The following is a 27,133-nucleotide window of genomic DNA, read 5'->3' on the forward strand; positions in this document are numbered from 1 at the left end:
ACTGAACCACACACACACAGTCAGAAGATGCTATATGACTAACCCATTGCTAGTGGTGCAAGTTTTACATTTAAAGGGTGGGTGCATGATTTTTGAAAAAGGTAGTTGGCCGAGTACTAAAACACACTTGTAGCCAATTAGCAGTAAGGGGCTTGGCCCGGTTGCATAAAGCACCTTAAGGGGCCAGTCACACCAAAAGCGTTTATGGCAGTTGCAGGCGCCTTTTTTTGAATGATATTCTATGTGCAGGGCGCGTTTGCGCGCGCCGAGCGGTTTTTTGCCGTCTGCCGCGCACACGTTTTTGAAGGAGCGCTGAGAGCGGAGAAGCGCCCGACGTCATTCGTGTCTTTCCATTGTCCAATCGAATGAGGGGAGAGGCGGGCCTTACGTTGTGGTGAGGGAAGTTTACAGTTGCTTTGAAGAACCGGACTCCACTCGCTCACTCTCTCCTGCGTGTTTGTGCACCTCTCATCCTCAAACAAGGTCAGTGAAAGCGCCCTCTTTTTAAAGTTCCTGCTAATATGACAGTTAACAGCAAGAGTGCTCACGCTTCAATATTTGATTGACAAGACAGCTGACTCGGTGGTTGCTTAGCAATATGAAAAGTCGCGTCGCACTGCTCTTTTTTTAAAAAAAGGCAGTGCGTCGCGCCTTGCGTTTGCAAGCGTTTAAAGCGCTTTTGGTGTGACTGGCCCCTAAGTGTAATTTTCCCTTAAGTTCACCCTTATGTTTCCCTTAAACTTAAAGGATTAGATAAAATCCAGATAATTTACTCACCACCATGTCATCCAAAATGTTGATGTCTTTCTTTGTTCAGTCGAAAAGAAATTATGTTTTTTGAGGAAAACATTCCAGGATTTTTCTCATTTTAATGGACTGTAATGGACCCCAACACTTCACAGTTTTAATGCAGTTTAAAATCGCAGTTTCAAAGGACTCTAAACGTTCCCATACGAGGCATTAAGGGTCTTATCTAGCGAAACGATTGTCATTTTTGGCAAGAAAAATAAAAATATGCACTTAAACCAACTTCTCTTCTTCCTCAGGCTGTGACGAGTCAGCGCGACCTCACGTAATTGCGTAATGATGCGGAAAGGTCACGTGTTATATATATGAAACGCACATTTGCGGACCATTTTAAACAATAAACTGACACATAGACATTTATTAGTATCATTCGACATACAACAACATCAGAACGGTCCTCTTTCAACACACTTGTAAACACTGTGGCGTAGTTTCGATACGTAATCCGTGCCCTCTTGACATGATGACGTATTAAGTGAGGTCACGCTGGTGCGTCACAGGACCGGATGAAGACGAGAAGTTGAGGTTTAAAAGTGAATTTTTTTCTTGCCAATAAGACCCTTATGCCTTAATTGAGATCATTTAGAGTCCTTTGAAACTGCAATTTTAAACTGCATTAAAACTGTAGTGTTGGGGTCCAAAAAAGTGAGAAAAAACAAGCATTTCTTGCACTTTATTTTTTTGAATTCCTGCATGTTTATTGTTAGACTAAACAATTTGGATAGTTAGATCGTGGGCTTATGCAAACCTCTGTGTCCCACTAACTTCCAGGGGAAATACGTCAAAAATACGTAATCACTGCGGACTTTCTACTTTGCGGAAAAGCGGAATTGACTTATATTGTTAGATGAAGCAAGAGTCATCTGGAAAGATATAAAAAAAATTCTTAGAAAGATATCCAAAGGTTTGTCATTTGCATTATAGGAACACATTGAGCTATAAAGTTAACACAAGTTAAAGAACAAAATTAATTATAGACAGAAATTAACTGTATCTCCTAAGATATGAAGAACAAATGACAGGACAACAATATTTGTCAAATCACTTTAACAAAAAATACATAGCAAAAATGGCAGTCTCTGTCTCTCTTCGCCACTTAAATAGTACAAATAATAAAACAAATCTCCCTAATTTAGGACCAAAGCAGTTGGTGCTTGAGATGCAAGGCCTCCACACGTAATGTAACTTCATTACTTATACAAAAAAATGGACATTGTGATTCTCAGATATAATTTTTTTATATATATTATACTCTCTGAAGCTCAGCTGCAAAAGATGGGCTTTTGGTAGTGCAACCTGCTCCTGTGACTTGAGCATTCAAATAAATAGTGTAACAACATCTGTGGCACAAGGAAGGCAACTCATTTCCTTTCCACTGGGTTCTGCCCGAACCCTTTCATCTCCATCCATTTTAATAAGACATGATCGTACACATTCAATTAAATCTTTTTCCGCTTCACTTTCATTGCTAGTTTTCTCTTCATCTCCTGCTCCTCCAAAAGCATTTCTTCTTCGTCTTCTTTGATACCGAGACGTAAACTGAAGAAGCAGAAACAAGAAAAGAAGTCATTAAAAATGCTATGATGGAAGGTCCTCTTGCGCATAGGGAATATCAAAGACAGTTATGTCAGATTTTTCTCTTCTTGGGATTCTTGCGTTGCATCTCCTCGAGCTCTCGTCTTTCCTCCTCCTGGTCCTCAAACACTGCCATTCGCAGGCTTATCAGACAATCAGGACAAGGCAATCACAGAAAACACACAGAAAGAGGCAGACAGCGTGATGATTTGGTGTTGATAATGAGGAAAACCAAATCAGTTTGCTCAGAATTGGTATTTTTTTGGTAGTAGTGAAATTGTGGGCTTACCTTCTAGCTTCTTCTTTTTGCTGTTCTTTCCAACTGCTCTCCATAAACTTCAGTGCATAGTCACTTTCATCTTTATATCTGGCAAAATAAAGGATACAACATGAAGCCACCAAAGTGCAAATTCAATGCATTGCGTTCCTGTAAAGTAGAGCTGTATAGTAGCATGAATCTTGCGATACGGTACGTATCACGATAAAGGGGTTGCGATGCTATATGTTGTGATACGTTGCCATACTGTAAAGCGAGGCGATATATTGGGATATTTCCTTTTTAAGGAATATAGTAGGATATAATTTAAGGAAAGTTGTAATTGAGAACACGCCACCATATGCAAACCTTAGCAAAAAATTTTGGCGCACCCTATACTAGTACTGTCACTGTTTAAAGGGACACTCCACTTTTTTGAAAATGTCCAAATTTTTCAGCTCCCCTAGAATTAAACAATTGATTTTTACCGTTTTGGCATCCATTCAGCTGATCTCCTTGTTTGGCGCTACCACTTTTAGCATAGCTTAGCACAATCCATTGAATCTGATTAGACCATTAGCATTGCGCTAAAAATAACCAAAGAGTTTCGATATTTTTCGTATTTAAAACTTGACTCTTCTGTAGTTACATCGTGTACTAAGACCGACAGAAAATTTAAAGTTTCGAGTTTCGCAGATATGGCTAGGAACTATAATCTCATTCTGGTGTAATAATCAAGAACTTTGCTGCCGTAACATGGCTGCAGGAGGCGCAATATTACTACGCAGCAGCCGAAAACACTCCCCTTATTATCTTTCAATAGCAGGGGACTATTTTTGTGCACTACGTAATATCACTACGACTGCTGCAGCCATGTTACGGCAGCAAAGTCCTTGATAATTACGCCAGAATGAGAGTATAGTTCCTCGCCATATCTATAGAAAATCGAAATTTTTAATTTTCTCTCAGTACACGATGTAACTACAGAAGAGTCAAGTTTTAAATAGGAAAAATATCTAAACTCTTGGTTATTTTTATTTTTAGCGCGATGCTAATGGTCTAATTCAGCTGGAAAATGAGCATATTTCCAAAAAAAGTGGAGTGTCCTTTTAAGTTTAGAGATCAGAATAACGCTATCACCGTAATTACATATATCAACATTTTCTTACACCCCTACTGTATAAATGTTTTTTCAGGTAAAAAACAATAAAAAAAAATTTTTTGACTTGATTGGCCTGAGATTTAGTTCTGTTTTTACACGTATGCGAGGGCCAGCGTACAATGTGTGTGACGCAAAGTTAGTCATAATTGTAGGCGTACTGCAAGCTTTTTGCAACCGTGCATACTTATCGCACGTACTTAGGTTGCATATGCATGTAAAAGAGTATGTAGCCCGAGAGTAGCATTACAGTTTGCCGCAATGCGCATGCGTCGAACGCCTGTGTTCGCGTACGATTCAAATGAAATAAGCTTTGCAAAGCTTGCGTTCGACTGTGCGTGTACACTTGCGCTTCAACGGACACTGCGCTTTTTTGAAAATATTTTAATTTTCCGGCTTCCCCAAGTTAAATATTTGTTTTTTACCATTTTTGAATCCATTCAGTCGATCTCCGGGTCTTATTCTGGCTTAATAATCAGGGACTTTGCTGCCGTAACATGCCTGCAGCAGGCATAGTGATATTACGTAGTGCCCGAAAATAATCCCCTGCTATTGAAAGATACTAAGGGGACTATTTTTGGCTGCTGCGTAGTAATATTGCGCCTCCTGCAGCCATGTTACGGCAGCAAAGTCCTTGATTATTACACCAGTTTGAGAGTATAGTCCTAGCCATATCTACCTAGAAAATCACAACTTTTAATTTTCCGTCAGTCTTAGTATACAATGTAACTACAGAAGAGTCCAGTTTTAAATAGGAAAAATATTGAAACTCTTTGGTTATTTTTTTGCGCGATGCTAATGGTCTAATCAGATTCAATGGGTTATGCTAAGCTATGCTAAAAGTGCTAGCGCCAGACCCGAGATCAGCTAAATGGATTCCAAAACTGTAAAAATCAAATGTTTAACTCTAGAGGAGCTGGAAAATGAGCATATTTTCAAAAAAAAAAAAAAACGTATACTAGTATTTTAACTATCGCAAAGAGGCACTCACATATTGGTTTTATTTGTATATTCTGATTCAAGACAAACTAAACATGAACTCACTTGTTCTTGTCATAACCAAAGATTTCCCTGATATGTTTTGAAATTTCATCTGGATCTTGCTCGCCATCGTCAATGAAGTCATCCATTTCCGAGTCGTACTCGTCTTCTTCATCCTCGTACTGTCGTTTATAGCTGGATGTTATTGGCGGCAGCGGTGGTCCTTTGAAAACAAACAGGAAAAGTTTAACGCCACTTAAAAATTAGAAATATGTCAACAAATGGTTGCCACGTTATACAGATTATGACAAAACGTCAGAAAATGGGCATTCAACACGTTCTCAATTTCATCATTAATTATAATGTAAGGATAGTAATGTAAGGATATATAACCAGGATGACCACTCATGACAATTTAATCACAACAAGCAATTACTTAGTTATGATACTAACTTGCATTACCTCATTAAGCACTACAAAAACAACATTAAAGCTTCGTTAACATGTCCAGGATAATAATTGTAACTCAAAATATTTGCGGCTTATCCCTAAGCAAATTACTAGTAGTAATGCACTTACTGTGGAAGTCTACTTAGACTAGACAGATGATTACGTGGTCACCAATGTAATTTCATACTTCACAAACATTTACATTGCAACCCTGTCTATTCTCCTTGCAAATACTGTGCAACTGTCATGAGAGTCCTTTAAAGGGGACCTATTATGCAAAATTCACTTTTATATTTGAATGCAGTTTTGTGTCCGCAATGTGTGTAAAAACCACACAATGGTAAAAATCCACTGCTTTATTATATTCCCCAAAAATCAAAAGCAGAATTTGCGCCATTAAGCTCCGCCCATGCTGATGATAATTTGTGCATTATTAGCGTAGAGATCCAACCCTCACTGAGTTGTATGTAGACCACCACGTTTATGTCCTCGAGCTACGCAAGCAATACCTCATACCACAGAAAAAATTCATATAAAAACTTGTCCATCTCTTACCAGGAGGTCTAACCAAGACTCTGTGACCCGAGGCGTCAATCATCGTTCTGGGGCCTTGGGGTCCTGGAGGCCTTTGGGCCATCATCCCAGGTCTTGGTGTAAAGTTCTTTGAAGAAATAGTCTCTGCAACAACAGTACACTGTGGTCTACCAGGACCTGAGCCCATGCCGTTTACTGGCCTCCCGGAAAAACCGCCTCTCATCCTGCTTGGTCCATTTAAAGGAGCCCTGGAGCCTCCAGGAATCTGCTGCCCTTGAAGGCTACCACCCGGTCTTGGTTGCTTTGAGGAATCACCGGAAGAGGGTCGTACAAGTCCATTGCTACCCGGCCGAGGTGGAGCACCGCTCCCAGGTCGTTGTACATTTCCTGGTTTTACCAGTTTCTGAGGATGCCCACCTCTGTCTGAGCTTTTTTGAGGTCCTTGACCTGATCTAGCGGGATCGGATGCAACTCCACTGCGAATTCCAGAAATACTTGGTTTTCCTTGAGGTACTGAGATATTCCCCTTCTTTGGGGTAAGGTCACTTGAGGTTGTGGGCCTTTGGCTCTGTGGGGGTCTGGGTGGTGCTTGTTTAGCCTGAAATGAGGGACCGGTCTTTATGGCAACTTTATTATTTAAGGCACCTGAGGAGCCAGAGTTGGTTCTGTTTTCGGTAGGTTTGGCAGAACCATGTGGTCTTTCGTTGGAAGTTTTGGGCTTTGGCTTTTTGCTGGTACTGGCAGATGAATACTTATCTCCAGCTGGCTTGGGCAGCTTCCCATTTCTGTTGTCACCATCTATGGGTTTCTTTTGGGAATTTGAGCTGGACTGAGATCTGTTGTCCTTTTGCCCTAAATTCTTGTCAGGTTTCACATCCTTCCCTCTGTCTTGATTTTTAACTTTACGCTCCATTTCAAGTTCTCGAATCTCCTCTGCAGTTCTAGGCCTCTCTTTTGTCTTCTTTACTTGTTTCAGTTCAACAGGTTCAAATTGTTTTTTCTGTGCAAGCTTCAAAAGTTCTGCAAAGTTCATTGGTGGTGGGGCAGGCCTAGCTGAAGCACTGGGTTTTTTCGGCTTGCTGTCGACTTTGTTTGAGTTTTCGGCACGAGGCTGAGGCTTAAACTTAACCTGACTGTTTTTCTCATCGGATTCGGAATCTGTACCCTCGTAGTTGTAATTGTCCTCATCATCATCATCATACATGTCTGTTCTTTCCTGTTCCTCAAACATCTCCCCCTTTGATCGCCTCTTTTTGGGCTGCTCGACAACGGGGATGCCATTGTAACCTCTGAAATTGTCCTTGGTCCGTGAAGCCATCGCTCGTGCCTTCCTGTCTGATTTCAGCTCCACTCTTTTGGCCAGTAGCTCCTCTTTTGCCTTCTTACTCTCCAGTTCTATAACAAAAGAGGAATTGAAAGATGAAAGTATGCATTATATGAGCTTGCTCCCCCCCCCCAAAAAAAACCTAACTTTAAATAGGTCAGTTGAGAGGAATAACGTTATTGGGGGACAGTTAAAAAATAACATTAAAATAACTGATATTATTAATTCACTCTTTCCCAAGTCATCTGAAATAATAAGATCTAATAACTTAATAGTTTAAGCCCCTTTAAGTATGTGATGTAGAGGTCTGCACGGGTCTACATAGATAAGAAAACCTGAGGTCCGACCGAGACCCAAGCAAGCAAAAATATCTAAAAATTCTTAAATGAAGATGCCTTTTCTTGATAAGCAAAATGACCCATAAAATAAGTCTATTTTTTTAGACCAAAAATGTCAAATTTAAGTGATTTTGTGCATAAAACAAGCAAAAAAATCTGCCAATGGGGTAAACGAAAAAATTGAACATTTTTCTTAAACACTAAATTTAAGAAATAATTGCTTACCCCATTGGGCGATTTTTTGGCTTGTTTTATGCACAAAATCACTTAAATTTGATATTTTTGGTCTAAAAACTAGACTTATTTTCATGGGTCGTTTGAAATTTTAAATAGTATTTTTGTCTTGTTTTCAGTAAAAATAAGATTTTTTTTCTTGAAAATCATTTTTTGCAGTGCAAAATAGCTTGCGTGTGTGCATCGAGCCCTTTCACGTGTCTAAAACTTTTACGTGTGCTTCGGACACGGGTCAGGCATAATATTAGCAGCATCGGTGCTCTGGTAATTTAAAATGAATGTGTTTTTGCCGAACAGAAGACCCAAACTAGCTTGCGTGTGTGCATCGAGTCCTTTTCCAACTCCCTCTCTCAAGAACCGACCGTCAGATAATAAATGGAGCAGTGAGCCAAATTGGTTGCGAGGTCACTGTGTTTCTTTTTGTCTGACGGGTGCATGCGGGGCTGCAGACTGCACACAAGTCAGTGTCATTTATGTTTGAGTCTAAAAATTGCCACTTGGTCGCATTTGGGTCAGGTTAAAATAAATAAATAAATAATAATATTCATAATAAAGTTTGGGTAAAAAGTGATTGGGTCATTTTGGGTCGGGTACATTTCTTAGGACCCGAGAAGAGCATAATGTGATGTGGTTTGGTAATATGTGAGAAACATTTGATGTAAATGAAATCAAACTCACTAGAATACACCTAATGCCATCATTTTTGGCCTGGTCCCTTACAAAATTAACCATGGTTTTATTATAGTAAAAGTGTAACCAAAATCTTTGTGAATGTGTTTGTATTGATAACTTGTAAAACCATGATTACACTAATGTTACTGTAGCAAAACCATGTTTAATTTGTGGTAACTATACTTTGAGAATAATAACCATGGTTTTTGTTTTATTTGTAATACAACCATGGTTAATTTCGTAAAAGGGGTAGAGAGAAACCTAGAGAGAGGAACCTTAAGAAAAGAGAAAGATTTTAAATGAATACAATGATAAATACAAAGCTAATGCTACTTTTGCAGTACATAGTGTACATGACCATAGGAGTCATATATATACTTATTAGTATGTTTGACACAAGGTTTGGGAGGGTTACTTTAAAAATATATTCTGATACAGTACTTCACAGATAACAGTTGCCAGGTTTTTTGCATAATGATTATGTACTCCCCGACCCTGTTTGACATCCACAGGTCTTATTACACTTTACAAAACATGAAAATCTACCTAAAATGCACAAGTACATATTAAATATATGCAGGGTTCCCACACCATAGTTAACTTCAAATTCAAGGACCTTTTAGGGCTTTCCACGTCCTATCCCTCAAATTCAAGGACTAAATGTGGGGACACATTTCAAGTAAAAGCAAGGTTAACTTGTGTTACCTTTTAAGATACATTGTTACAGTTCCCTTTTGAGGGAACTTGCGCTGCGTCACTGCGGTGATACTTTGGGGACGCCTCCAGTGGTAAGTGCATCTGAATGTGTATATCAAATTCAACCAATGGTGAGGCTTAACGACAAAGACAGGGTGACACAAAAGCCAGGAAGTATATCGCTATCTGAAATATTGCCAAAGACGGCGTTACAGGGACGGAGGAACTATGGCAAGGGAGACGCAGCGCCTCGTTCCCTTCTCAGGGAACAACAGTTACATACGTAACCCGAGACGTTTTCATTTGTCAAACACAACTATGCAAAAAAGCATTTTGGTATGAATCAACATTCACATACAGAAGATATAAGCATTTAAAGCAAACAGTTTAGCACGTGTGCTTAAAAGGCTAGAAATGTTATGATATTATCCTACACTACACACGAAAATTGGCGAAATAATATGGATTTTTTAATATGGAACGTTCAATGACCTGGAACTATGCATGTATATTTTCAAAAACTTCCCAGGGCCTTGAATTTTTACCCCCAGATTCACAAACTTTCAAGGATTTCAAGGGCCCTTGGGAACCCTGTATGTGTCTATTTTATAGCAGTAAAAGGCAAATAATGTTTCAGATAACCAAGTCTATACCTTTCTTTCTTTGATCTATGGCCTGCTTCTTCAGAAAGGCCTGTACAGCAGATGAATTGACTCCTTTTATTTTGACATCTTTTTTGGGAGGTCCAGTTTTCAAGCTGTACCGTTTCTACAAACCAAACAAATGAGTTAAAGCAATAACAGAAACATGCATATGACAGTGGCCTTTATTTAGTCATAGATGTTCATTTGACTCGGAAAACTTGTTTAAATAAACTATAACTTAATTATATCACGTCACTTTAATGATATCAACACAAGTTTTTAAGAATAGTAACATTCGAGTCATACAATACACATGCACTTGGTCATTGCTAATGCCATAATGTTATAAAAGTTGCGACATTTTAAATGTTACTCACCGGTACGCTGCTAAGCCCTTGATTTTGGGAGGCGATGGACAGCACGCTATCGAAATCCATAGTGACTGCTAACACTGTCCAAAGCTCACTTAGCTAATAGAAATAGCTAGCACTTGTCCTACCGATAACTACTTATTTTACAACTTTAAATATAAACCAAAGGTAGATTGTTTTATATAACGAGTATTATAAAAGAAAGAAGAAGAGAAATCCCTCGATTAAATCAACTAGCTTTAGCTTCTGGTCGTCATGTTGGATCAGCTGTTGTACATTTAAACCCCCAAGAACTGTGGATTTATCAGATATACAAACGAGATTCTTCGCGTTGTGAATAATGAAACCGGATCAGTGATACCGGATCAGATAACCCAAAGTGTCATCAAACGATTTGAAACAAAAAGGCTTTAAAAAAATAACGCGAACACCGAAATCCTGTGAGATTTGTGTTTTCTAGAACTAATGCCCAAACCCACGTCATCCGGTTCAAATCCGCTCGTCACTTCCGGTGAAATATACTGTAATGAAAATAATTTTAAAAAATTATAATTTAATTTAAATTGTAAATCAATATAAATTGTACATTTTAATAATAATAAAAACAATAATAATAATACAAAATAATAATAATTAATTAATAAAGATAAGACTAGTCATAATTTAAGATAATTTTCTGCCTTTTCTAATTCTAAATATTTGTCATTGAAAATATATACTTATCAATCTACACGTCTACAAAATGCACTAATGCTCCATAACTTCCTAAATAATATAAATATTATAGTTCAACAAACTAAATGAAAACCATACTACAGAGGACGACAAAAATGATTATATGTTTGCTTGTTTGTTTGTTTGTTTGTTCATTTATTTATTTAACTAAAATAGTAAAAGAATTAGCAAAGTGCAATGAGTTAAAAACAACCCATCGAACCAATAATAATTTTGAATTTTTCCACAAGGTGGCAATATAAATCAAGTAAAAAGTGTGGTCGACTGTTCACAGTTTATTAAATATCGCTTTCATTCAATTCCTGCGTTTTTAATATGAAATAAATCGATAATAAAAGATAATAGAGTGAATTGTAAATTTGAAAACATTAATGTATTTTTACGTCCGCATTTGCGTGAGGCTCGGCGATTCCTGCATTATGATTGGACGGAATTGGAACTACGTCACGGTGTGTTTTTAATCCGTAGGCTCCACCCACATTACAGACGATTTCTCTCCTCCCACTGATGATGGCCTGTCCAAAACACAAGACCAAAACAAATCTCACATACAAAGGGACGTAAAATCTGCCGTGTGCTTTATTCCTCTACGCATCTCTCCACCGGTTAGGCAAAGCCAGGAACGATATTAAGGCAACGATGGTCTCGCCTGTCACTGTGGTGAGTCTGTTTCCTTTATTAAAGGCTTTTATCAAAATCAATTTGAATTTAATCGAGTATAACACTTTATAATCCAAATAAACTATATTTTTTAATTATAATATACATTCGGTATTAGTTTCATACGTTAAGGAAATGCGCACATATTTTTGATTACGTATTGCTATATGAGTCTACTTACCACTTTTTTCGTATAATGAATACATTGCACACAGACAATATATAGGCTACTTATCAGTGTTTCTGTTAAAGTCATACAAATATATATGTGTATACTGTATTTATATGTGCACTGTTATCTGGGGAATAACAATGAGCACGTGATCAAGGCCAGCATGTTCATGTTTACTTTACCTCGGCAAACCATGTGCTACACGATCATAAATTATGCTGTTCATTTATCCAAAGATTTAATGATCCATTATTAAGCATAACAGCATTGTGCCTGTGGGCTTTGTAGTTGTGCATTGTCGTTGTTTCCCCGCGTTTCTCTCGCTTTCAAAGCGGTTTTATTTAGTGGCAACACTCGTGACAAACCAATTGTTCCTCTTTCATACAGGCGCGTGCAAGGTTATTGCAATAAGAGCGACGCGACTTTCACTTTGTTGTTTCAGCAAAGTTATTTATGTCTGTCCAAAATGTCCTCAGATCTTGATGAACAAAGTGATGACTGATGCAGCGCCACATTCAGCTATTGTTGTTAAGTTCCGTCCAGATGCGTCCGATGAATCCGTCTATACCTGCATATACCCTGCACTATACCCTTGGGTTTACAACGTTGTTCCTGAAGGGCACCTGTCCTGCATATTTTATTTTCAACCCTACACCAACAAACCTGCCTTTAATTTTTAGGTAGCCCTAAACAATTTGATTTGCAGGTTCAGGTGTTTTTATTGAGGTTGAAACTAAAATCTGCAGGACAGGTGCCCTCCAGGAACAGGTTTGGAGACCCATGCCAATATATGGTATTTAAAAAATGACATTTATTTCAAATAGGAAATAACCAGACAGCAGACGACTTCGGACCGGATCCACACCGGAGCTGCCAACGTTGGCGCTGATCCGGCTGGGAGTCATCTGCTGTCTTATTTAGGCCTTTGCTATTGCAGATGGGGCAAAAACATGTTCTCATTCTAGAAAGCAGGGTTCCCACATCTTAGTTAACTTCAAATTCAAGGACCTTTCAAGGACTTTCCAGGTCCAATACCCTCAAATTCAAGGACTAAATGTGGGGACACATTTCAGGTGAGAGCAAGGTTACATCATGTTACCTTTTTAGATACATTGTGACAGTTCACTTTCGAGGGAACTCGCGCTGCGTCACTGCGGTGACACTTTGGGGACGCCTCCAGGGGTAAGTGTGTCTGAATGTGTATATCAAATTCAACTAATGGTGAGGCTTAACGACAAAGACAGGGTGACGCGGGAACCAGAAAGTATATCGCTATCTGAAATATTGCAAAGACTGCATAACAGGGACACAGGAAGTATGGCAAGAGAGACGCAGCGTCTCATTCCCTTCTCAGGGAACAAGAGTTACATACATAACCCGAGACGTTTTCATGTGTCAAACACAACTATGCAAAAAAGCATTTTGGTATGAATCAACATTCGCATACAGAAGATATAAGCATTTAAAGCGAACAGTTTAGCACGTGTGGTTAAAAAGTCTCGCATTTTTATGATATTATCCTACACTACACAGGGAATAATATGGATTTTTTTCCCAGAAAACTTCTTGCATAAAATAGATTCAAGCACTTTCAATGACCTGTATCTATGTATGTATATTTTCAAAAACTTCCCAGGGCCTTGAATTATTTCCCTCAAATTCACAAACTTTCAAGGATTTCAAGGACCCGTGGAAACCCTGAGAAAGTATTTGATTGGACCAAATAATTGTATGCAATAAATAAATATTTTCTTAGGCTAACTTGTACATTTTTTGTCAAGCTTAGGGGTACACTAGCATTTACAGTAGGCTATCTACTAAAATCCATACATTTTTAATGTCATGGATTGCTTACAGAACATTTAATAAATCAGGAATGCATATGATTTACCATTTCCAGGATGTCACCGGGTGCCCACATCCGAAAAACCATCCTAAGTGCTAAAAATTCACAGATTTAGTGTGTTATTGTTATTATCTATTGTATTTTAACATCACAGCTGTTAAATATCTTGCAAAAGGACACAATGGTAATAGCTAGTTGTATGATCTTTTGTTCACCAGCTTTTTATTAACCACTAGACCCTCATTTAAAACGAATGTGCCTCCTCGCATTCATAGTCTGCATGAAGAAAACATGCTGTGTTCCTACCATGATTTCCACTTCATCTCCTCACGTTGTTTGTTTCCTAGTGTCTCTGTTTTTCAACGTGACCTTTCTCAGACTGCAGGGGGACATCAGAATCTGATTAAAATATACACTTGCTAACAATAGACTTTTTCCACTTGCCCCGTAGCCAAAGACCCAGACTGCGAATTCCAAGACTAAGCCAAGACCAATTGAGAAATATTTACATTTACTTGGTAATGAGATCTGTAGCATTATAAAAAAAAATATTTTTACCAACAATTTTCACCTTAGGATAAACCACTAAAAGCTTAGACTCGCACTGAACCATGTATCAGAATTTAAAGGGATAGTTCACCCAAAACTAAAATTCAGTCATCTTTACTCCCTCTGGTGTTGTTTTTAAACTTGTATGATTTTCCATTTTCTGTTGAAGACCAAAGAAGATATTTAGATAAATGATAGTAAGCACACAGCTAATTGACTTCCACAAGAAAAACAAATACTATAGAAATCAATTTTCATTTTAGGGTGAACTTTCCCTTTAAATTCTACTTGGCAATAACCTAGCAGCCATGCAGGCTACCACAAAGACTGTCGCACGGGTAAGGAGCTTTTGTGGTTTATACTTTTGGAAAATGTTAGTAATCACACTTCTCTTTGACAACTTCCTTTTAAGATTAGCAAAGCTGTAAATACATCTACAGCTGACAGACCTCTGAGTTACAAACCTTACCCTGTTTTGTAATTGGGTAGTTGTGCAATCACGAAGGACAAATTTGACCCTGTGGGTCCCCAAAGGGTGCCTCAGTCTAGGCCTTCATCTCAGTCTAGCCTTCATCTCATGATCATTTTATTCTCTCTCATTTTTTCAGAATTTCGTCTTATCGGTCTACCACACTCCCTATGTGAGCAAAGATAGCACTGTGGGAAGGACAGCCCAGTTGTCTTGTGTTTGGTATCAGTGTAAATGTTCATAGTTTATTTATTTGCAATGTCTTACACATCTTTGGCGTGTGAAACACATTTTTGAATCATTTTAACACCCTCTTTTTTATTTCCTACACTGTAAAAATAGCTGTAATTATGCAGCTGGTTGCCAGAAACTTACTGTAGAAGATAAAGACTGAAAACGTTTAATGTTCATTTAACTTTAAACAAACCGTTGCCAGTAAATAACATAAATGCTAGTTGGCAGTAATACCCAGTAATACTATAATTTCTAAAGAATTTTTTTACAGTATATAAACTCCCACTGGTCCTTGAAATCCTTGAAAGTTTGTGAATCTAAGTGAAATAATTTAAGGCCCTGGGAGGTTTTTGAAAATATACATAAATAGATATATAATAGATAATCTATTTTATGCAAGAAGTGGAAAAAAATCCATATTATTCCCTGTGTAGTGTAGGATAATATCATAAAAATTCTAGACTTTTTAAGCACACGTGCTAAACTGTTCACTTTAAATGCTTATATCTTCTATATGTGAATGTTGATTCATACCAAAATGCTTTTTTGCATAGTTGTGTTTGACACATGAAAACGTCTCGGGTTATGTATGTAACTGTTTGTCCTTGAGAAGGGAACGAGACGCTGCGTCTCCCTTGTCATACTTCCTGCGTCCCTGTAATGCCGTCTTTGGCAATATTTCAGATAGCGATATACTTCCTGACTTCCGCGTCATCCTGTCTTTGTCGATAAGCTTCACCATTGGTTGATTTTGATATACACATTCAGACGCACTTACCCCTGGAGGCGTCCCCAAAGTGTCACCGCAGTGACGCAGCGCGAGTTTCCTTGAAAGGAAACTGTAACAATGTATCTTAAAAGGTAACCTTGCTCTCACTTGAAATGTGTCCCCACATTTAGTCTTTGAATTTGAGGGTATTAGACCTGGAAAGTCCTTGAAAGGTCCTTGAATTTGAAGTTAACTAAGCTGTGGAAACTGTTAAATGAAAATACATTCACAACCCGATAGCATAAATGGAGATTCATGGATTATTAATAATTATTCATAATTCGCCTTAGGACACATCACTATCAAGTGTTGAAACTCGAGCTGCCTTAGTGATGTCAACCGAAGTGATGTCATTATAGGGGCGGAGCAAGTTAATACGTGCTGATGAAAGAATAAGTTTTATTCTATATTAACATTGTTCCTTCTTACAGAAATGATGATGAGTTTCCCTACCGATAAATATCACGTCATTGCTTTTGTTGATTTGCAGGTCAAAAGTGAAGGCCCGAAGCTTGTGCCGTTCTTCAAAGCCACCTGCGTCTACTTTGTTCTGTGGCTCCCCACCTCGAGCCCCTCCTGGTTTAGTGCCCTCATCAAATGTCTGCCCATTTTTTGTCTCTGGGTTTTCCTGCTAGCCCATGGCATCGGCTTTTTAGGTGCCCACTCCAGTGCCAGGAAAATCCTGGCAGGACTTATATTTTCAGCTTTGGGTGACGCATTTCTCATCTGGCAAGAGCAAGGCTACTTTAGTCACGGTGAGTTAATTCATTTGTGTGGCTCTGATTTGAATAGAATAGGATTGAATGCATAATTTCAAGTTGTTTGCTATGATCTTCACGAAAAGAGCTCGAGAAGATCTGTGTCTTTTACTTAGTAGTCTTCCTGTAGCTCAGTTGATAGAGCAAAGGTCATGGGTTCGATCCCAGGCAACACACATACTGATAAAATGTATACGCTGAATGCACGGGATAAAAGTGTTTGCCAAATGCATAAATGTACAAGATAGCCTGGCTGGCCTGTCATGCCTGATTCAGCAGCTCTTATTCTGTATAAGGGTGATTCTCACGAAAACTTGGTTTTAAAAATGTCAAGCATGAAAATGTAAAAATTGCTTAAATGTACTTTTTTTCCCACCAGACATTGAAAAACAAAGTCTGGAGTAAATGGGAACATTAATTTAAAAACTTTTACTTATCATTTAACACTTTTTGTAACATAATTAAAAAATTAGTCCTAAAAAATCTCATTACCGCAACAGTCAGAAAACATCAACACTGACATATTTTCAAAATGACATGACAAACCTGAAAGAACATAATTTGGAGATTCTGCACATGCATTTAAAATCAAAGTATTATGCTTCTATTAATTAAATTAACATTTAATAAGCATCTGTTGCGGTAATGATAATCAAAATGTCGTGTAAGCATTCTGACAAGACAATATTTCAAATTAACTGTAAAAAAATGATCTTACCTGGTAGCCATCTTGAAGTAACTGGTCCATGTGCTTGGTCACTCAAAATCAAACTTTATTAAAATTCTGTATGTGTGCTTAAACTGTTCTCAAAAAGTGTTGCGGAGGATGAGAACATCAGGCATGGACACATCATTTTCCTAATTTTCTTCATTATTATTATACATGAATATTCAGTAAATATATATATGTCATCTAAAGTAGTCTAGCAAAACATCCATTTATTTTTTTTCTTAATATTTTTGTGTTAATGTCATTAAATTACAACATAACGCATGTTCAAACACAGCCGGGCACATTGCGGTAATGAGAATTTTAGCAGAAAATGAGATAAAATTTAGAATTATAAATTCTTATGTTGAAATCACACATTGTGCAAGGTAGAACACAGTATTGTGTTAATTCTGATGCTTTTTAATGTTACTAAATTACACATTTTAAAGCTAAAATCATTAGTGCCGTGGTGTTTCAATGCTTTCGTGAGAATCACCCATAAAGGTTGAATGAGGTTTTTAGCTCTGGGTTGAGGGAACAAGCCATGCACCCCAAAGATGCCCTTGGGAACCACACAGTTACTCAAGCTTAAATTTTCCATGACTTACGGAAAAAACATTTCCAAAGCTAACATCGGCCTCCAGTGTATCTTGTACAAAGATTATTATTAACACCATGTTTGTTATCTTTTATATCATCATGATAATTGTATCTCTGCCGTTATCAGGACTGCTAATGTTCGCCATCACCCACATTCTCTACTCTTCGGCCTTCGGGATGAAGCCCCTAAACTTCAGAGCAGGTCTGATCATTTCCGTCATATCGGGCCTTAGTTACAGTCTCCTCTACCCCTACCTCTCCGGTCCTTTTACCTACTTGGTGGCCGTTTACACCGCTCTCATCGGATTCATGGGCTGGAGGGCCATCGCCGGCGTCCAGCTCGCCAACGACCTCTGGACCTGGACGAAACTTTCGGCGTGTCTCGGAGCCGTCCTCTTCATGGTGTCCGACCTCACCATCGCCGTCAACAAGTTCTGTTTCCCCGTGCCTCATTCCCGACTCATCATAATGGCGACTTACTACGCGGCACAGATGTTGATCGCTCTGTCAGCCGTTGAACGCCAAGATGCTGATGTGTCTTGGAAAAGAGCCTGAGGAACCGCATCTTAACCAATCTTTTCCACAGCCGCTGCAAAGGTTCAAATCCCACTTGCTGAATCTTCTGGTCCATCCGTGGTTCCCCTGTCTGAATTTGCGATTTTAAGATGATGCAAGACCTGAATTTAACGTCTTTGCTTCAGGTATTTTGCATTATTGCTACAACCATGGCACTTATGACCTGAGAACAAGAGCCTGGAGTGATTTGGGATATCTGGAAGCTACTTTCAGGCCTTCGGGATGGACCGGAAAAAACACAATGTGGTTCAGGTTTTGCATTGCGGGCTCACCTTAGATGTACCAGACATGACCAACATTTTAGTGTAACTAGTGCTGCTGTACCGATAATCAATGCACAGGTCTTCGTAGTAGTCTTGATGTGTCATTTCAAAGTCTCGATTTTTATTATGTTACTTGAGTTCATACACAAAACGTCCACGCCTACATGAGTAAACATGCTGGCTTCAAATAGTCCATCACGCCCAACAGACTGCATCAAGTGGTGGCCTCTATGCTTTGCGAGATGTGACCAAAGCTGATATGACGAATCTTTCAATTTAAAGGACTGAAGTTTTGCTTTCTTAGGAGGAAATTTAAGGACATTGTCTGTTATTTTTCTCTTAGGTTTCCGCTAAGTCAGCAACATTGTGCAATAGTTCATGAGGAAACCGCAAATAAGTATTAGCTTTACTGATTATTTTGTATGTACAGTATCAGATATTGTTTTTTAAGAGGGTGTGATGTCAGGTGTGTACCGAGCTTCCAACCACTTTCAATTGCCAGTGGGAGATATCTTAGTAAAGGGAAATGGGGAAACACCACATTTGGAAAAACAACATCGGCTTCGGATTAGCTGTCGAGAAAATCCATTCACGTGGATCTTATTTCATTTACATTTCCACCTGAAAATGTGTGAACGTTTCAGAGCAATGTTTTTTCAACAGTTGTAAATCTCGCGACATTATGTCTAGGTTATATTTCCCCACAAAATCAGAAGAAAAATAATATAGGTATAATTTACGTAAAGATAAAGATATTATTTTTTTGCATTATGACATTAAACATATAAGTATGTTTACGTTATTTTTTTTTTAAATTAAAATGTCATTTCAATTAAATATAAATATACTAAAATATAATATATAACTTTCGCCATTATTTTTTTTTTCAGATTTTGGGGTGAAATACGATGTTTCTTAAATGGCTTTGTAAAATTCGCATGTTTAGTCAAATAGCGTGTACTGTACTTGAATTGAACTGATCACCGTTTCGTTCTGTAATTTTTAATAAGGGATCATCACCTGATCTTTTACTGATAGTAAATGAAGAAAATCAGCCTGGATGGAAACTCCACCTGGTGTGATACCTGTATGTACTCAGCTGCTGTATGTGTTAGTGGAAACAAGTGAAGGCAAACACAGCTGAAGCTGTTATTAAAACGATACAGCAGGCTTAATATAACTGTGACGCACATAAGACAACATCTAGTGGTGAATTGGCTTTTATTGAACACTAGTTGGAACAGATTGCATTATTTATTGCAAGCGAACGCTACACTGCTAAAAGTGAAAGTTGGATTAACTTTAAAAATTACTTTAATTGGTAACACCTAATTAATTTAATTTATTTCAGCTTAAATATTCTCACTTTTGGGGAAAAGTTTAAATTTTTTTACTTAAAGGGACACTCCACTTTTTTTTGTGCTGCGTTTGGATGTTAGGGCTACTAGCACTATGCATTATAGTTAGAAAAAGTAAATTTTCATAAAATCAAAACTTAAATTTTTTTCCTGGACTAAATGCTAAATACATGTCTGACTGTTGAAACGAACCAAAAGAAAACCAATAAAATCGCGTTCACGACGATTTATGGTGATTTTATTTCTGTTCCACCATTGCCTACAATGACGCTGATGCGGGATTCCCCTGTTTCAAGATGGCGGCATTCGGTCCAATGAACTGCCGTAGCCAAGGCGACATCTAGTGTACATATCTAGGGGTTATTACGCCAGAATGAGAGTATAGTTCCTAGCCATATCTGCCTAGAAAATCACAACTTTTTTTGTCGGTCTTAATACACGATGTAACTACAGTTTTAAATAGGAAAAATATCGAAACTCTTTGGTTATTTTTTTGCGCAGATTCAATGAATTATGCTCAGCTATGCTAAAAGTGGTAGCGCCAGACCCGGAGATAGCATTTTTAAAAAAAAACAATAGTGTCCATTTAAAGTTAAAAACATACCTTTTTAAGTTTTACCAATTAAAGTATTTTTTAAAGTAGATCCAATTTTCATATTGAACAGCGTATATTACAGTGACGCTGTGCTGACCCGCACTGTAACGTTCTGTTATTGATTCGCAACAAAAGTTTGGGAAAATTTTTAAAAATTTCTATTTCATAATTAAACGTAAACAGAACGATTTTTTTCTTTAAATTCACCGTAAATCCATTTATCCATTATGTCGATTTTTTTTACGATGATTTTCAAACGAATAACGATGAAATTTGTTGTGTTTGTATTTTGTAAATGGAAACTTTTGAAGAGTCTATCATTTGCAGCCTCGTTTTCATTTGCGTAAAAAATTAAACGTGGCATCCCGACTCTCTTCTCCGTTCACTTCGCGTTTCTTCACCGTCACTGCCGCTGTAATCACGCACACACTGGACTATTTTAGCACACCCTACTGAAAAATCCAGCTAAGACCAGCATAAGCTGGTGAGTTGGTTTTAGCTGGTTTCCCAGCTTGGTTTTAACTGGTATTGCTGGTGTAGCAAGCTGGTCTAGCTGTGTTTTGGTCAGTTTTTAAACTGGTCAAGCTGTGTTTTGGTCACTTTTTATGCTGGACTAAGCTGGTCAGGCTGGAAGACCAGCTGACCCACCAGCTTTGCCAGGCTGGGAGAACCAGCTTAAACCAGCAAAAACCAGCTACCAGCTTATGCTGGTCTTAGCTGGATTTTTCAGTAGGTCATTTACTTAATTCCAAATGTCAGCAAAACATTTCAGCTTAGGCAGCGTTCGTGACTTGCTAAGTCATCAAAGAAGTATGTCTTTTTAATGCAACAGTATGTTGCGCAACAATTGTGTTGTTGTGAAGGTCTGGGCTTGACTGACCACCAAAATTTTGCCTTTGACTTTTTGACATTATGCTAGTTTTCAGGGTCTAACAGACAGTTCCTAAGGACAAAAAGGAAGGTAGTTGGGCACTGTGGATGCCTTTACAATGTAGATATATCTGTTGTATCGAATTTCTTTTCTCTTTAGTTCGCAACCTGCTGTCACCTCCCAGATGGTTGGAATTCGACACAGTGGAACACAACCTCCCCCGGTTTCCTCTTTTGTGTAAATGCAAACTCCAAAGAGGACAACAGGTGCCTACTGCCTCCATCACTGAGATGTTGTGCATGGGGAGACAGATGCTGGCATTGGGAAGATCTCCTGTCCATCTGGCTTTGCTTTGGCCCGTGACCTTATTCAAATGACGCGATTGTTTTACAGCCTCTGTCAGCATTCGGAGGTTGATGCTTTTGTGTTGAGAGTCGAAGTGGGGGGTGAAAGAGTCTGTTCAGGTTTAGGTGTAGTCATCCTAGAGCTGACTATAGTAAGGAATAACTCGCTTGGTAAACTTTTCGTGCACTTTTTCGTTAATCTCTTTATTGCTTTCCTGACACTTAATGGTGTGCAATATGGTTTCGTACACTGTGGATAAAGGTTTTTTTTGGATTTCTCTCTTCTGTTAAGCCTTGCAATTTACACTTTACAGCCCGAATAGTAACCTTTTACGAGATTTTATTGTAAATGTGTAGTGTAGGATTTAAAAAGCTTTTTAAAGCTAACGGGACAACAAAATCTCACCATTTCTCATGATTCTGAAACACATCGCTGAAACAAAAGCTGTTGGACAATTTCATGCAAAGGTCATCATTAGCATGAAAAACGTTGGTGACAAACAAACAGATCTGCTCCTAAAATCTTCACTCTGTACTTTATTGTATATAAACCACTCATCGAATTTTACAGATATTTGCAGTTTTGTGACATCATGTGTACCAGATGTGTGTCGCATCCATAATGTTAAAGTTAAAAGTTTTTCCTCATAAGAAATGTAATATGTCATACATAGATATTTTTATGTTCAGCTAAGACCCTTTCATCATGTTTATGTCAATACTTATACATTAGACTTAAAAGTTTATAGCAATTGAAATACTGAAATACTACATTGACTGCTTTTTACATTGGAGTGTGCCTGATACGCCATGACTGCGGTTGTTATGGTTTCGTCTTTCATCAGTTCGCTTTCTGATTGGGTATCGTTTGGTTTCACGTGATAATCTACAGCGTGCGTGCGCAGTTGTCCTCGAGGTTCCCCCCACACAATAAGATTTCTGGTCGTAAATATTAAACATGTTGAATATTTCTGATTTGCGATCGGAGGGCCTCCGACATGCTTCAGAGCAGATTCAGACGCTCTTAACTCTTTCCGCGCCATTGACGAGTTATTTCGTCAATTAAGAGAAAACATTTCTTTGCAAATAACGCTTTCCTGACGAGATTTTACTATAATTTGTATTTCCGCTATATTATCCACTTTTATTGGCGCTCTTAACTCTTTCGCCGCCATTGACAAGATATCTCGTCAATCAAAAGAAAACGCTTCCCCGCCAATGACGTGTATTTCCGTCTTTCCGCAATACCACTATTATCCACCAGGTAGCGCCCTTCCGCAATTTTTTAAACCCGGAAGTATTGCCCTAGAAGTAAACCAGAAGTACACATTAAATAGCGCAACCTTCGTCAGATAGCGTCTACTTCAAAATGCTAAATATACGTTAGCAGCCAATGTTAATCGTTAATGATTTGAGACAAATATGATGTTATTTATGTTAAACTATGTGAGTGGCGCGACAGGGATTTGAGCAACTTTCTGAGTCGTAGCTGGGCGGCGCGGACAGGCACCACCTGTCGGCGCCGGTGTGCGTATACTCATAGAAAGCAATGTGTTTGAGTTTTTTAGAACGGCGCGGCGCTGAGCTGCACGTCCTGTATGCGACCCCCTTTACCCAATTTATTTAAAACTGAAGCAAAAACGAATTTAATTAATTTTAAACTCCATGTATGTTTTGATAACCGTTCTTAATCTAATCGCTAACAAAATTCATTTTCAAAAATGCAATTATTTCAGCTTGGTATTTAATTTAAATTTGGTATTTTTGAAGTAACCTACCCATATAGGTTAAAAAAAGAGAACAAATGAGGATAGGATGCAACTTTTTCCCCCGTTTTGTTTGTTTGAAAGCAGAGGGTCTGTTCTTTCATTTGATATATTTGTATGTTTATATATTTATAGAAGATAAATATGGAAGGCATTTTGTGAAAATCACCAAAAATGCTGGCGGGTAACTTTTTAAAAAACCCCAGTCAGGGAATGAGTTAACACACCACGCACAACATGTAAATCTGATAAGATAATCGGTTCAACCACGAAGACGATTGTGAATTTGCGCAGTATTGTCGTAAGAGTGAAAATCGGCCCAAATTCAGCCCGATTATTTTTCTTGTATGTGTGTACCGGGCTTAAGGCAGCATCCAAATCCTCATACACCCTAATTTCCCTGTGTGACCCTGTCTGTGAAATCCAGGCTAAAGTCTTATAAACTAACAATGAGATTTGGAGCATCAAAGTTTGATTTCACATGCGATATGATCTTAGTCAATATTAAAGATGTCAAGGTTATATTTACACACAATGATCTTTATATTATGTAGGATCATTTTATATATATGACTAAAAATGACTTAAGCTGGGTTTTCACAGGCAGGGTCACAAATATTGCTAAACACACTTGATTCCAAGTTGGCTTCACAGTTAATATGACATACAAATACTAAGTAAATATTTTTTTTACAGTATTGAATTAACTACCTGTACAATTACTATACATTTCTGTTGACGTATCCATTATTTTGGATGAATTACTTTAAAAGGATTCTGGGATTTGTGAACTTCAGAGTACAAGACTTGTGTATTGAAATTAGACTTTAAAATGTGCCCCATTTTTGTTGTTGTCTGTTTTGTTTTTATTTAAATGAATGTTTTTAGAGTAACCACTGCTGTGGACATTGTCTACAATCACAACTTCACCAACTTTGATTCTTGCTATTCTGTATCACCTTTGCCTTTAACTAACAATATATGATAATATAATCTGGGTCCGTTCCATTTTACGAGAAAATTTTGTACAATGCTAGTGTATAAATAGTTATCGTGACTGACTGTAATGTTCCTACTATTTCATATATTACAAATTGTGTATTTAAATGCTGGATATCACACATAATGGACAGCATGTGTAAGGTGGACCAATATGAACGCCTGTGCTGTAAAGTTTATAATATATGGCGGTAATGATACTTGGGTAATGAAAGCTGTTTTAATTTCAATCTTTAGAAACCTCTTGAGGTTATTGTGGTTATAGGTCTGTGAAAAATATTACTCAATAAGGGAAACTTCTATAGAGTACCTCTTTTCTCTCGCTGTATTATACATATATCACTTTTGACCTTTAACATTGTGAAGTTAATATTATGTTGTGAATGAATGCTGTTGTTTTTAGACTATTCAATGTATTTGCCTTATTGTTGCAAAGCCTATACCTTTCGTTGTTGTTAAAGGACCACAGCGCTCCTTTACTGTAGTGATACTGCTATGAATGTGATTCAATCAAGTGAGAAATAAATGCAACTGCAATGCAACTGAAAACTTTTTGTATTTGGGAAGTGGTTTTTAAAAGCAACCAATCAATGTTAAGAAGAAACTCCAATGGGGACACCAGAAATGTGCAGAGGTGTGAAAATGTCCCCTTGCCAAAATCTTCATGGGAATTATGGGATTACGTGCCATGGCATTAAATGACTGTATGTACCACGGGAATATCCCTTCAGCAAAATACATCCGAATCGGTATCATTACGAAAGTATCCTATCTTAGACGTTTACTCTCAGTGGAACTAGTAGAAACTTCCACAAATCAGTGAGTAAATGATGATGGTTATGCAATTTAAAATATTCAGGCATGGATAATGGACTCTAATGATAAAGCAGATCACTTTCATTCATTCATGGGTGAACAGAGCAGTGCAGTGAACACACAAAGCAGTCAACCGGATACCATTGTCCTTGTATTGAATTACATGCACTTATTATGCTATGAAACATGACTACACAGCCACAGATATGCATGAGACTTGGTCTGTGAAAACCCAGCTAACGTCATTTACTAAATTTACATTAAAGGTGCAGTGTGTCAATTTTAGCGGCATCCAGTGGTGAGATTGCGAATTGCAACCAATGGCTCAGTCCACTGCTCACCCCTCGCTTTTGAAACGCATAGAGAAGCTACAATAGCCACCACCGGAAAAACATGTCATCGTCGGAGACAACTTAGTAAAAAAAGTTTGTCCGTTAAAGGAATATTCCATTTTCTTAAAAGAGAAATCCAGATAATTTACTTACCACCATGTCATGCAAAATGTTGATGTCTTTCTTTGTTCAGTCGAGAAGAAATTATGTTTTTTAAGGAAAACATTGCAGGATTTTTCTCATTTTAATGGACTTTAATAGAGCCCAACATTTAATACTTAACTCAACACTTAACAGTTTTTGTTAAAAATATACACTTTTAAACCACAACTTTTCGTCAAGGTCCGGTCCAGCGCAACCTAACGTAAATGCGTAGTGACGTAGGGAGGTCACGTGTTACATATATAAAACGCACATTTGCGGACCATTGTAAACAACAAACTGACACAAAGACATTCATTAGTATCAGTTGACATACAACAACGTCGGAACGGTCCTCTTTCAACACATTTGTAAACACTTGGGCGGAGTTTCGCGTTCGTCCTCTGTGACCTCTTGACGTCATGACGTATTGCGTGGGGTCACGCTGGCGCATCACGACTGGATCTAGACGAGAACTTGTGGTTTAAAAGTGAATATTTTTTATTTTTCTTGTCAAAAATGACAATCGTTTCGCTAGATAAGACCCTTATGCCTCGTTTGGGATCGTTTATAGTCATTTGAAACTCCGTTAAAAAAAACTGTTAAGTGTTGAGTTAAGTATTAAATGTTGGGCTCTATTAAAGTCCATTAAAATAAGAAAAATCCTGCTATGTTTTCCTCAAAAAACATAATTTCTTTTCGACTGAACAAAGAAAGACATCAACATTTTGGATGACATGGTGGTGAGTAAATTATCTGGATTTTTCTTTTAAGAAAATGTAATATTCCTTTAAGGGCTTCTGTAGAAACATGGTGGCACAAAATGGCGACTTTCACGTAAGCGGGACCCTCTGTGTATGTAGATAAAAACGTCTTATTCTAAGGCAATAAACGCATAACGGTTCATTATGAAAGATCTTTATACACCCCTGATAATATAGTTTTGTATATTATTTTGCATTTCTGCCAAGAGGTCCTTATAAAAATTACACACTGCACCTTTAAATACATAATGTAAAGAACAATCTGTGAAAATATAGCTTTGATATCTTTAATACTGAAAGTGTAAAATCACGACAAAGATTGAAATCAATGTAAAAAATCAAACTTTGATGCTCCTCATCTCATCATTAGATTAAAAGACTTTAATCATGATTTCACAGACAGGGTCATAAATTGTACTTGCATGCTGCATATATGACAACTTTCTTTAAATTGTGTATTCCTATCTAGTTATTAAAGGGGACATATCATGAAAATCTGACTTTAATTGCTATAATTGGGTCTCAAGTGCTTGTATCAACCTAGAAAATGTGAAAAAGATCAACTTAGTTTTGGTAAACCATTCTCTGCAAGCATGTAAAAAAATAGGTCATTGAAATTTGGCTCCCCTTGTGATGTCAAAAGGTGATAATACCGCTCCTAAATCAGCACTTTCCAGCCACGGCACTGTCATTAAATGCAGAGTTCAGCTCATTTGCATTTAAAAGGACACGCCCAAAAACGGCACAATTTGCTCACACCTAC

At 37.8% G+C, this 27,133-nt stretch overlaps 2 protein-coding genes across 3 annotated transcripts; one reads left to right on the plus strand and one right to left on the minus strand.

The window, feature by feature from the left end:
* Positions 1-1,839: 1,839 nt before the first annotated feature.
* LOC141362458 (protein SPT2 homolog) lies at positions 1,840-10,534 on the minus strand. 2 transcript variants are annotated; one of them, XM_073864552.1, is made up of 6 exons: positions 10,048-10,534; positions 9,680-9,794; positions 5,784-7,157; positions 4,842-5,001; positions 2,672-2,749; positions 1,840-2,346 (listed from the first exon to the last, which is right to left on the minus strand). In XM_073864552.1, exons 1-6 carry the CDS (start codon positions 10,105-10,107, stop codon positions 2,247-2,249), a joined length of 1,887 nt encoding a protein of 628 aa, XP_073720653.1. In that variant the 5' UTR covers positions 10,108-10,534; the 3' UTR covers positions 1,840-2,246. The 2 variants fall into 2 exon arrangements, with proteins under 2 accessions (XP_073720653.1, XP_073720654.1); XM_073864553.1 differs by lacking the exon at positions 1,840-2,346 and adding an exon at positions 2,355-2,525.
* A 722-nt stretch (positions 10,535-11,256) lies between these two features.
* LOC129433606 (lysoplasmalogenase TMEM86A) lies at positions 11,257-24,866 on the plus strand. The gene is made up of 3 exons (XM_055192246.2): positions 11,257-11,436; positions 15,966-16,230; positions 17,673-24,866. The coding sequence occupies exons 1-3, from the start codon at positions 11,416-11,418 to the stop codon at positions 18,098-18,100; spliced, it is 714 nt and encodes a 237-aa protein (XP_055048221.2). The 5' UTR covers positions 11,257-11,415; the 3' UTR covers positions 18,101-24,866.
* Positions 24,867-27,133: the final 2,267 nt, after the last annotated feature.

Source organism: Misgurnus anguillicaudatus, unplaced genomic scaffold (assembly GCF_027580225.2).
Source record: "Misgurnus anguillicaudatus unplaced genomic scaffold, ASM2758022v2 HiC_scaffold_27, whole genome shotgun sequence".
Taxonomy (NCBI): Eukaryota; Metazoa; Chordata; class Actinopteri; order Cypriniformes; family Cobitidae; genus Misgurnus; species Misgurnus anguillicaudatus.

Coding starts and splice junctions, on each gene's coding strand:
- LOC141362458 (XM_073864552.1), bottom strand. CDS start 10,107: ATGGATTTCGATAGCGTGCTGTCCATCGCCTCCCAAAATCAAGGGCTT. Junction 9,795..10,047: donor AAGGGCTTAGCAGCGTACCG/GTGAGTAACATT, acceptor TTTGGTTTGTAG/AAACGGTACAGCTTGAAAAC. Junction 2,750..4,841: donor TTTGGTTATGACAAGAACAA/GTGAGTTCATGT, acceptor TTATTTTGCCAG/ATATAAAGATGAAAGTGACT.
- LOC129433606 (XM_055192246.2), top strand. CDS start 11,416: ATGGTCTCGCCTGTCACTGTG. Junction 11,437..15,965: donor TGGTCTCGCCTGTCACTGTG/GTGAGTCTGTTT, acceptor GTTGATTTGCAG/GTCAAAAGTGAAGGCCCGAA. Junction 16,231..17,672: donor GCAAGGCTACTTTAGTCACG/GTGAGTTAATTC, acceptor TGCCGTTATCAG/GACTGCTAATGTTCGCCATC.